The following is an 11,975-nucleotide window of genomic DNA, read 5'->3' on the forward strand; positions in this document are numbered from 1 at the left end:
CTTAACTGGATTGTATATATTTTGTGGAAAAAACTATTGGAACTTTTTGAAAACTAAAATCCCATTAAAGTTGGTAATTAGTGTCCGATTTTTGTATCGTTAGGAAAAATTCCTTTAAATTTCCCCTTGTTTGCCCGGAAATTGATTGGATCCACCTTAACCCATCCAAATGTAGTGAAATCCCTCACTTTCGACCCCCCCCCCCCCCCCCCCCAAATCCGTAAAACTAGTGGATGTTGAGGTGCAATAGTTGAACTGGATGTTTGTGTCATTGCTACATATATTCTAGCAGCTGCAAGTGGCTTGGGAGTTTAGAATTTGAAATTATTTCTCTAGCCCTTGTTTGTTAATCTTCGACTAAGCCCTTTTTTCTCCTTCTCTTTTGGTAGATCAACTCTCATCTTTATTCTCAGGCCATAGAAGTTAAAGTAAAATTTTAGAGGAAAAAAAAAAAAACAAAAACAAAAACAAAAGCCTTCAACATTTCATTAAGAACAAGCAATTTGCGTTTTTACCAATAAGTAAGACATGTACAAAATCGCGATGATGCTAGTATTCCAATATCAAACAGTTTCCTCTCTACACAAATACGTTCTACTCTTCTACTGGAAACACCAAGCAAAAGTTTAGGTGTTAGCTTGAAGGAACCATTTGAAGAATCTGTTCTGCTTGATCAGGGAAGAATGTTACAAATAGAAGTGCACCTGAAAGATCAATCAATCCTTAATCAAATGAACAAACAGAAAAATAGAATGTCAATTTATTATATATGAAGAAATATTTAGGATTAGGATTTAAGTTATATACAACAAGTTATTTCTTTATTTTAAAGTTACCATATTGATCTTGCTAGAACAGCTGCAATATATTGAACTAATTTGATGGCGTAAAAAATTCTACATGCACAAAACTTAAACCCTTAAGAGGAAGCATTGAAGATGTATCCTTACAGATAAGCACAGTTCCAAGAACTGCTGAAATCTTTCCCTGTATGGTAACCAGACCCGCTTTGCCAGCATCTTGTAGTTCTTTTGAACCGACAGAATCAAATGTTCCTAAAAAAAGACAATTATGTTTTCAGCTAGTACATAAATACAAGTTTAAATTGAAGTGTTAACGTCAGGTTTTAGTATTTTACCAGGTTTTACGGTCTGAAGACCTGATGTTATGCATGCTATGTTGTCATAACCTGCTCCCTCTAATTTCTGGGCAGCAGCTGCGGACCTTAAAGGATTTCAGGTAAAACGACGAAGAGATCAGGAAATGGTAAGTTGTCATCCATCAATAGTGTTACACCCCAGAAAATTTCGCGTTACTAAGGCTGCAGACGGCTTAATGTGAGCTCAAGGAGGAGCAAATATTAAAAGTATAAAGGATGAAATTCTACTGTATTAGCATGAGGATAGCATGATCATGATATTTGAAATTCGTACAGCATGATTGGAATGATACGTTAAAAGATATATAGCCCTCGTAATCGTAAGCTGAGGTGGGGTCCACATGTCGAGATTTTATAAAGGACATATGACAAGTTATATGGATAATATATGTAAAGTTAAACACAACTCAAGAAGGATCCTTGAGCCAAATCCAAGTGGAAGCCCTCCAAAAAGATGTTTTTAAGTTACGTTTTCGGGTGATCTGACTTCGGGAGGTCATAACCCCATCATTATTTGGGAATTTGGGAAAAATCCAAAAATGAAAGTTGTAGATAATTGAAATACCTTTCCAACCATAGGTCGTGGGCCTGTATTGACACAGGGATAAAAAGTTATAGACGTTTTAAGGCAGAAAGGTCAAGCTGGGCAGTGGGCTCGGCCCAACCCGATTCTAAGTCGGGTCAGGCCCCCTACCCTTGCTATTTAAGGGAAATTTTCAGCCTTATTTGCCTCATTTTCATACCAAAGATCCAGAAACTTTTAGAGAGAGTTAGAGAGAGAAAGTGGAGAATCGAGCAAGTTCGAGGTCCCGAATCCCGAGGCTCGTGAAGGGTAAAGTATAGAACAAGTTGTTGCTGTCGTTTCAAGCTAAAAGTTGAACTTGGGGGATGTTGGTTTCGTGGTGGCTGCTCATATAAGGTTTTTTTTTAAGATGTTAATGATGTTCTTACCATGATCATTGATGGATTTGACGGGTTAGAATAGAGAAAATGACGTTGAAAGTTCGGTTATAATTTTTGGTTATCAAATAAGTTGGGGTCTGTTTTGGTATGATTATATGGATAGAATTAGTTAGATATTGATATAAAATGATCGTTGATATTGTTGTTGATGTTGTTGATAAGTTGGTGTTCTTGAATTTGGGAGAATAAAGTGAATGTAGATATCGTATACAAAGCGTATCTTTGAAATTCGTTTTGGTGTATATCTTTGGGAGTTGATGTTTTGAGTTTAAAGAGGCTTATATGAGATGGTTGTTGTTGTTGTTGGTTGCTGATTGCGTTGTTAAATTGAATTGGAATTAGAGGGAAACGAAGATTTCAGGGAAAATCGCCGAATTTACGAAAGTTAATTACGAGCTTAGAGAAGTATATGAACTTCTTTCAAGTTGTCTACGGTTTCCTTTACCTTGATTGTATATTGGCCAATGTTTGGAAGCATAAGTTAAGCTAATCACGTAAGCGACAAGGTATGTAAGGCAAACCTTTCTTCTTTTGGCATGATTCTTGTTGTTATTCATTCTATATGTACTCCATATGATTCCATTCTTAGACGAGTAAGGTCTAAATGTTTCTTGTGATGCCTTATTGATATTGTACTCCTATTCTCGTTCCGGCGGAACACCCATAAGGTGCCAATTTGAGTTGTGTATATGATTTTACTAATGATTTCGAGAAAATGAGTTTTATACTAAAGGAAACACAAAGTTTGATTTTCAAAACCGCTCCGAAGGGGGTGCGAGATTTTACTACTTCATTTCATTTACGATTTATGTTTACATTCCATAGTATCATCCCTTTGTATTGACATGATCATTTATTCTTTGGGTAAGGCCATAAGATGAAATTGAGTAGAATATAGGTAGTAAGAATTTCATAACAATTCTACCCTCAAACCTGGAAGTATGTCCTCCTGGGTCTAGTGAGATACAAATTTGATAACTTCTTATGAAAAACTAAGGCTAATAATCGGATTGTGATGAATTGATTAGTGACTTATGATATGAATTGAAATTGATACTTGTGGATTGAGTTTGTGTTGACATGATTGTGATATTAAGCCGGAAGCGGCTGCCCGAAGGGACCATCATTATTAAGCCGGAAGCGGATGCCCGAAGGGGCCATCATTATTACGCCGAAAGCGGCCGTCCGAAGGGACTATTGTGATACTAGCCGGAAGCGGTACGTCCGAAGGGACCATTATGTTAACATGTCGGAAGCGGCATGTGTGTTGGATGCATTATTTACTTAAAGATTGTTTTGAGATTTCGTGTGCACATTTATGTTTCTTCATCAAGGTCGCAGTATTGAGTTATATTGTAATTTCTTCTCTCTAAATCAAATTATGATTATGATTTGTTACCACCTTACATACTCAAGGACATTGTCCGTACCGACATCCTTTTGCACTCGGGACGCCGCGTTCATGCCGTGCCCCGCATTGTCAAGCAGTTAAGTGTATAGCTAGGATGCTTGACGTCACCGGGATTGGCAAGTTCCACCTTGTTCGGGAGCCGTGCTAAGTCATGTATAGATATGTATGATTATGGGTATGTCGGGGCCCCGTCCGACTCATAATGTTCGGCTTTTACTTCTTAGAGGCTTCGTGACATTGTCTGTGGTATGTTTGTCGAGATGTCGACAAAGTGATGTCAGTTGAGTCATTCGTGAATTTTAAAAGAGTATGTATTTTAGATGATTTCAATTGGTTTAAAATACTTATTTGATTGAAAGTTTTCATAATCGTTATAAAGACAATGATTTCTATTTAGAAAAGTTTTATGTTCTTAAAAGTTTTTGAAATGACATGTTTTGATAGAGCGAATGTCTAAGGGTTCGCTCGACTCTGATGAGAGTCGGGTGCCCGTCATGCCCTACCATTGTTAGGGTGTGACAAATAGATTTATTGAGAAGATGCTTAGATGTACATCAAACGTAAATGAGTTAAAAGATCACAAACCAGGAGACATTTTAGAACTCAGAGGGCACATAAAAGGACCAATCTGAATCTTAATGATACTGGCAAGAAAAATAATGATCAAATTCCTCTTTAATATTCAGTAAGGATCTCGATATAGGAAAACTCTAGCTTTCACGTGAATGCAATAAGAGAAGATAATATAATGCTCCAAAGCATTCAGAGTTTAATTTGAGCATTGCTTAATTACGATTGGAGGGGAGCCTTGGAGCAACAGTAAATTTGTCTCCGCGTGACCTATAGGTCACGGGTTCGAGCCATGGAAGCAGCCACTAATGCTTACATTAGGTTAGTCTATCTACATCACACCCCGGCGCGTGCGGCATCGTCCGACCCCGCCTTACGCGGATGCTTTATGCACCGAACTGCCCTTTCTTTTTTTACATTGCTTAATTACCAGCATATAAATGAAAGGGAGTAGTCGCCTATGACCAGGAAGTGACAGATTAAAGCCGTGGGAATAGCCTCTTGCAAAAAGGTAAAGTTGCGTACAGTTGACCCAAAATGTTCCAACCTTTTCCCGACCACGTAAATAGTAGGAAGCTTAATGCACCGGGCTACCCTGTTCTTGCCTCTTATGATATCAAGAATCCACTGTTCAGCACAAATCTCCCCACTAACTCTTACACAAAGCACACAAATAGAATTCACTCTCACTTATTCACCCACAAAATCAAATTTGTTAAAACTACTTTCATTAAAACATGTACTTTGACAAGCAGTATGTAAAGAAATATGAATACACTCCAACACACTTGTCTTCGCAGTGTTATCAAATCCTGTAGAACGGTGCTTGCTAGTCTATTCATTCATTCGCAGCCCGGCGCACAAAGAATCCCCATGTTAGCAGGGTTCGAAAAAAGACCGTACCGAGGGTGTGATGTAGACAACCTACCCTAATGCAAGCATTAGTGGCTACTTCCATGGCTCGAACCTGTGACCTATAGGTCACACTATTCTATTTACATGATTTTTAGGGAACATCAAAACGGAGATCAGGTTAGGAATTTCATTTTAATAATTCCGTAATTGGTGTAGTTCAATCAAAATGAAGACATATTCATTTGGAATATTAACCCTGAACTGACCTAACAGTAACCAGAAAATAAAGTTACCTTAGACCCTCTTGACAGACAAGTAGCAGCTTGCTTTCAGGAGAAAATTGACTTTTAACAGATTGCAGAAACTCAGGATTGGGCTTAGTAAATGGCAATCCAAAAAATAAACCAGCAAAATTGTTGTGCATCTGCCTCTTTACTATCGTCCCTGCAGAAAATAAAAAGGCACAAACGAATTCACAACAAAATATACCCATGCAGCAACCCCTATCCCCCAACCTCACTGATTAAGAAGTAACCATAGAAACGAGAAATCCGCTATCTGCTTCTATAATTCTTTTTATCACTAGATTTTTGATACCTAGGAAAAAATTAATTTCTTATTTCTAACAACACTTTCCTTCACTCATCATGCTACTTCCGTGGCCAGGTCAATAAAGTCATGGCATTCTCCTCATAAGAAAATAAAGTCATGAAATTCTTCATTTATTTTTTATATAAAAAGATGGATTTTTCTCAACTACAGATTCATGCCGGGGCGCTCGACTACAGAAGCCATCCACATTGTAAGGAGATTGGTGGAGCAGTATAGAGAGAGGAAGATCTATCTTCATATGGTATTCATCAACCTGGAGAAGGCATACGACAAAATCCCAAGGGAGGTTCTATGGAGATGCTTGGAGGCTAGAGGTATAACCGGTGGCGTACACTAGGGCAATAAAGAACATGTATGATGGAGCCAAGACCAGAGTAAGGACAGTGGGAGGGGACTCGGAGCACTTCCCAGTGATGATGGGGTTGCACCAGGGATCAGCTCTCAGCCCGTTTCTATTTGCCTTGGTGATGGATGGATTGACGCGGCAAATCTAAGGTGAGATGCCATGGTGTATGTTATTCGCGGAAGACATAGTTCTGACTGACGAGACTCATAACGGAGTTAACGCTAAGCTGGAGGTATGGCGAGAAACCCTGGAGTCTAAAAGGTTTTGGTTGAGTAGGACCAAGACGGAATATTTGGAGTGCAAGTTTAGCGACGCAACGCATGAGGCTGGTGTAGAAGTAAGGCTTGGTACCCAGGTCATTCAAAAGAAAGGAGCTTCGAGTATCTTTGGTCTATTATCCAAGGGAATGGTGAGATTGGTGATGATGTCACACATCGTATTGGGCCAAGGTGGATGAACTGGAGGCTAGCATCCGGAGTCTTGTTTGACAAGAAGGTGCCTCCAAAACTTAAAGGCAAGTTCTACAGAGCGGTGGTTATATGGGGCAGAGTGTTGGCCAGTTAAGAACTCTCACGTTCAGAAGATTAAAGTTGCGAAAATGAGGATGTTGCGATGGATGTGCGGGCATACTAGGAGAGATAGGATTAGAAATGAAGATATCCGGGACAAAGTGGGAGTGGCCTCGGTGGATGATAAGATGCGGGAAGCGAGGCTAAGATGGTTTCGTCATGTGCAGAGGAGAGGCACGGATGCTCCAGTGCGGAGGTGTGAGAGGTTGGCTATGGGCGGTTTCAGGAGAGGTAGGGGTGGGCCGAAGAAGTATTGGAGAGAGGTGATTAGATAGAACATGGCGAAGGTACAACTTACTGAGGACATGACCTTAGATAGGAGGCTATGGAGGACACGGATTAGGGTAGAAGGGTAGAAAGTAGTCGTGCGTTGCCCTATTTAGAAAGTCCAGAGTAGTAGTCGTAGTAGCACTTGTACAGTTTCTTGCCCTTTGACTTCTGCTACATTCTGTTATTTCTTGTAGTGCGATTAGTGTATGTTTTTGTATATCGACTGTAGTTACTGCCTTTCACCTTATTTATCTGTAATAGATACTGTCTCTTTTTTCAGGCTGCTTTATCATAGCTTTGTCGCTCTCGTTATTTTCATTTTAATATTGCTTTGCTCTCCTTGTCCGTATCTAACATTTTTTTTTTTTTGTCACGCTTTCTCTTGAGCTGAGGGTCTTTCGAAAACAGTCTCTCTACCTCCACGGTAGAGGTAAGGTCTGCGTACACTTTATCCTCCCGGACCCCACGTTGTGGGATTTCACTGTGTATGTTGTTGTATAAAAAGATGGATTTCTCTGAATATATACGTGATTTTCTTTTAGTTTTTCTAGGATCTAATATTATATTAGGGGATCTAGGAATTGTATTACATCCCAATCAAATTTTTTCTGCCTTTTGTACAACCGGGAAATTTGGAGCGTGAACAATATACTATAAGGATCCAACATTGAGCAACCAAGAATAGGATGGGTCTCTATCTGATACAATGAAAAATAGATGTAGATCTTCATTCAATCTCCAAAAGAAGCTCATGAGGTGGAAAAACTTCCAAGACGATATAATGAGACAACAGTCCATTTCCTCCTAACAAAAACAAGTAAGATAGAGGAGTAATGATTTACCTAAGTCGTTATCTGTGTTCTCAACAAAAAGTGGTACATGATAGCAGTTTTTGATATGAGCTCTCTCAAATTGAGATTTGTCGCGCACATCTAGTACTGCATATCCCTCAACAGCCACAAGTTTCTTCGCCTCGTCAGCATTCACGAAGTCAACTTCTGCTTTAATTTCAAATGCTCTCCTCCTGAGAGGTTTCCCTGTCACGACCCCTCCTCGATATTTGACAAACAACAAAGATGATCCCAAGGTGCTGAAATACACATTCCCAACTTGTATAATGAGACAGCTTCTATCTCTAAATTATCGAGCTCCAAAATTTTTCATGTGAGGGTACAAAATCACTTCTAAAACAAAAGTATTCCCATCATATCAGGCTAACTACAAAAGTACCAAGTAGAAAAGGATACTCTAAATGTCTGAAAGAACTCTGTAGGTAAACATAATAAAATATTCAATCGGTAAAAGGTAATATTATATTATACTAACATAAATAAGAGTGGAACAGTTTGATATCAAATGGTTCATTCTCTGAAATCAAATGCAAGAAACATTCATTCTCTGAAATCAAATTCAAGAAACTCCATTGTTCAATTTTCATGGTAGTTCTTTCTTAAGTACCTAAAGTAAGATTAAAGGCAGAAACTAAGAAGGAGGAAGAGAAAAAAGGTATTTACCTCCGAGAAGAGATTAATGAAGGAGAATAGCAACTAATCCCTGCCATCTCCACAGGGTTGGTTGTATGACACTATCCATTTTCTTGATATCTCTTAAGGGGAGTATTGATAGTTTCTTGGCTAGAAGCCATACGTGGGCCAAGAAAATTTAAGACAGTCAATGGGTTTCTGCCACGTGGAAACAAGAATGAAACTGGATTAGATATCTCTAGAAACTGCAAGAATCCGGTATTAACAAGACCTTAGCTTAACAATAGTGATTTTAATCTGACATTATATGATATTATTTCACCAATAATATTAATCACAATTTTAAGATTAAAAAAGATAAGAATTCAAAACGAAAAGGAAAAGAAGAAGTCAAATGGTCGTTTGTAATATTGAAATACCACCGCGCGGAGCAGTAATCTAATGTAAAAATCAATTTTAACTCTAAAATGTTGTAGATATTTAAAATACCAAAACTACCCTTAAAGCATCAACGGAATATTCCTATGCAATCAAATCTGATCAAGCAAGGAGAGAACATTATTACTATATATAAGTGAGGATACAAATTTTTTATAATCCTCGCAGGATCAAAATAGTAATTTCATTCTTCGATGATTTGGACCAGACACCCCTACACGTGTTGTTGGTGTTGACTTTTCTTGCTTGCTTCCATTTTGTCCTCATCTTTTCTTTTAAAATCAGACCCAGTTGGGCCCCCTTATTGAGTTAGCTTTTGCATTATTTGGGTTATACATTTTGGGCTTGGGCAATTCGCAGAATTGCCCTTCGTTTGGGGTGGTCTTTAAATTTTACCCCTCATATTTAAAATTTTTAAATTTTCATTTCCAATTAAAACCCATAAGTCCAAGCGTTGAACCCACGCCGATCAAAATTTTAAAAAAAATTCGCAAAAGCAAGTTTAAATTTCATGCTATGCCCCCAAGCATACATACATTGTGAAGGAATTCAAAGTTATCTGGGACCGGACCCACATACTTATGCCTTATGAGCGGACTTGGCATAAGTATGCCGGTCCATTTGATAATTCATTCAAAAGTTTATACGGATCCATTTATAAAAGTTTGCCCGTTAAAAGTATGCCCCCATGGCTACATAACTTTGTGAAGGATGACAAAATTATGCGGACCGGATCTTATGCCTTATGGGCGCTTACTTTGCATAGAAAATATCTGGTCCGACGATAACTTGATAATTCCTTCACAAAGTTATGCGGGTCCCGTAAGATAAAAGTTTGCTCCATTAAAAATGCACATCGCATAACTTTGATTTAAGGAATTATCAAAGAGATTATGCTAAGAGGCCGCATACTTATGCCAAATACGCCCATAAGGCGTGAGTATCGGGGTCCGCATAAAATGTGTGTAATTCCCATAACAAAAGTATCCGGTCAAAGATACACGCCACCCAAACCTTGTCTTGCGATTTTTTTTTTTTAATTTATCTTGAGCGGGGTTCGAACTCGAACCTCATTATTTAGCGCGAAAGCTCAAAGTTGCAATGCGAAGGGCAAAAATTAAAGATCAAAGATATGAGGATAATTTAAAGACCACAATATGAAAGAAAATTTAAAGACCACCCCAAAAGAAGGGCACTCCGCGCAAAAAAATGTTTGGGCTTTGCTTCTTTAACGAGCTTATACGTATGTTTATAAAGATTTGTTCTAAATTAAGTCTCAGGTATGATGTTAAAAATTATTTTCCTTTTTTAGTCTACTTTAATTGTTATGGTTATTAAGAATAATTGATCTAAAATACGGAGATAGTTTAATGTGGTGAAAGAAAGATAAATATTAATTGAGAGCAAAAATATATAAGGTAATTTAGTCAAATTATCATTTTAATCAATATTCCATCCGTCCTAAATTAACAATGACTTTAGCTAAAAATAGTTATCCTGAAATAATTATTAATTTAGATAATCAAGATTAAAATTTGTAATTTTTTCAACTATACCCTTATAATTCTTTTTAATATTTCTCAAGTCTAAAAAAACATTTAATAAACAGGGGTAACTTAGTAAATAATATCTTCTACTTATTATGTTTATTAATGAACGTGAAAAGAGCAAAAACGACAATTAAAACGGGATGGAGTGAGTATTTTTTTAAGGGACGTGCAAAATATAAACATGACAAGTAAAATGGATCAGAGGGAATACATTATTTATGTACTTCAATTATTATTGGATTAATTTATGTAAAGACTCTAACCAATGTTATAAATATTGTACGATAAACTTGAAGTCATTGAGAATTTTATTGTACTAGATGATCCTAGAAGATAAAAAAAAAAAAAGAGTTTTGTCAAAAACTCTTGCAACATGAAATTATAAGTGAAATTATGACTTAATAAACACCGATTTAATTTATTACTGTCAATAACTAAGAAATTATATGCTCACAAATTCATAAAAATGCCAATGTTTTTCGGATTATAATCTTCATCAAGTTGTAATTATTAAGATATTTTAAATTATGTTATTTTACAGAATAGCGAATCACTTGTAGTCCCTTTCATATTTTCTAATTCTCCAACTAAACTTCCTTCTTCATAAATAAATTTTTACTTAAACTTATCCAATTATGTGATTACAAACTTTAATAATTATGAAAACTTATCAACAAGACATGTTTAACATGCCACTAAATTATATTAATTATGAAATAAAAAAAATGTGATACAAATTATACTTTTTAAATTTAAAATACCATTTTTATATTTTGAGTTTAATCCCAGACCTGATGAAACTAGTCTAAATATACACCGATATCAATTTCATCCTTCAGATCTAATTGTTAAAATTTTGATATCTAATCTTTGATTTTCTCACTCAATAGCTACGTAATAAAAACGGAGTTTTGAGAACTTATGTGACTTAGGCCTCATTTGTTTGCACTTAATGGAGGTCTGAATCTTAATCATTCAGATCTTAGTCATTAAGTGCGTTTGTTTTTAGGTCTGGATCTGAATCTGAATGATTCAGATCCAGCCCATTAAGTGCATTTGTTTTGTCCCTCTTAAAAAGCTCTTAATGGGTCTGAATAGATCTGAATGAATCGATCCGTAACAAAGTCTCACACAATTCGTACCTTAAAATATATATTGCTTTCTCTCAGCCAAACTTTCACTCGCGTTTCTACTTCTGTGCTAATAAATTTCACGCTTCCCTCTCCCTCTCCAACTATCAATTGGCAACCAAATTTGTTTGCCTCTTGAACTATAACGTTTTGGACTCTTTACAAGTAATTTGCTTATTATTTTGTGAAATTCGCAATCTTCTTCGGCTTATTGCTTCTTTACCAAGAATTTTTTGTTGCCAGAAATCTTAATTGATTCACTGTTAGTTTAGTGAAAAGACGTAAATATGTTTTGTTATAGTAATTCTGAAAGCATTTAAAATCCTACATATCTAATATTTTTACCCACTTGATGACCTATTAAGCGGTAGAAGAACGTTAATATTTCTGTAAAAAAAGGTTCAATTTATTTATACTATGAATTGGGTAAACCTACAGTAAATAGGACTGAGAAAAACCGAGGCACGTATTACATTGAGATTACATATAAATCCTATATGAATGATATAAAATATATTATTTCGTCCATTTAAGGCTTGGTGTTTCTGTAAGCTTTAAATGCTTAATTTGTATGTTTACAATTATCGAAAAGGTGTTTCAAGAAATGTTAGACGGATC

The 11,975-nt window shown here is 36.6% G+C and overlaps 1 protein-coding gene across 1 annotated transcript; it reads right to left on the reverse strand.

The window, feature by feature from the left end:
* Positions 1–460: 460 nt before the first annotated feature.
* Positions 461–8,432, reverse strand: LOC132051460 (rhodanese-like domain-containing protein 9, chloroplastic). Its single transcript, XM_059442530.1, has 6 exons — positions 8,270–8,432; positions 7,598–7,845; positions 5,252–5,402; positions 1,139–1,224; positions 951–1,055; positions 461–704 (listed from the first exon to the last, which is right to left on the reverse strand). The coding sequence occupies exons 1-6, from the start codon at positions 8,314–8,316 to the stop codon at positions 634–636; spliced, it is 708 nt and encodes a 235-aa protein (XP_059298513.1). The 5' UTR covers positions 8,317–8,432; the 3' UTR covers positions 461–633.
* Between the last annotated feature and the right edge of the window lie 3,543 nt (positions 8,433–11,975).

This window comes from Lycium ferocissimum, chromosome 4 (genome assembly GCF_029784015.1).
Source record: "Lycium ferocissimum isolate CSIRO_LF1 chromosome 4, AGI_CSIRO_Lferr_CH_V1, whole genome shotgun sequence".
In the NCBI taxonomy this organism is placed as follows: Eukaryota; Viridiplantae; Streptophyta; class Magnoliopsida; order Solanales; family Solanaceae; genus Lycium; species Lycium ferocissimum.

Bases quoted from the DNA above. Each gene is read 5' to 3' on its own strand.
- LOC132051460 (XM_059442530.1), bottom strand. From the start codon at position 8,316: ATGGCAGGGATTAGTTGCTATTCTCCTTCATTAATCTCTTCTCGGAG. The intron at 7,846-8,269 runs GTAAATACCTTT...TGTGTATTTCAG, and splicing joins TCATTAATCTCTTCTCGGAG to CACCTTGGGATCATCTTTGT. The intron at 705-950 runs GTAAGGATACAT...TTGATCTTTCAG, and splicing joins TCTTGGAACTGTGCTTATCT to GTGCACTTCTATTTGTAACA.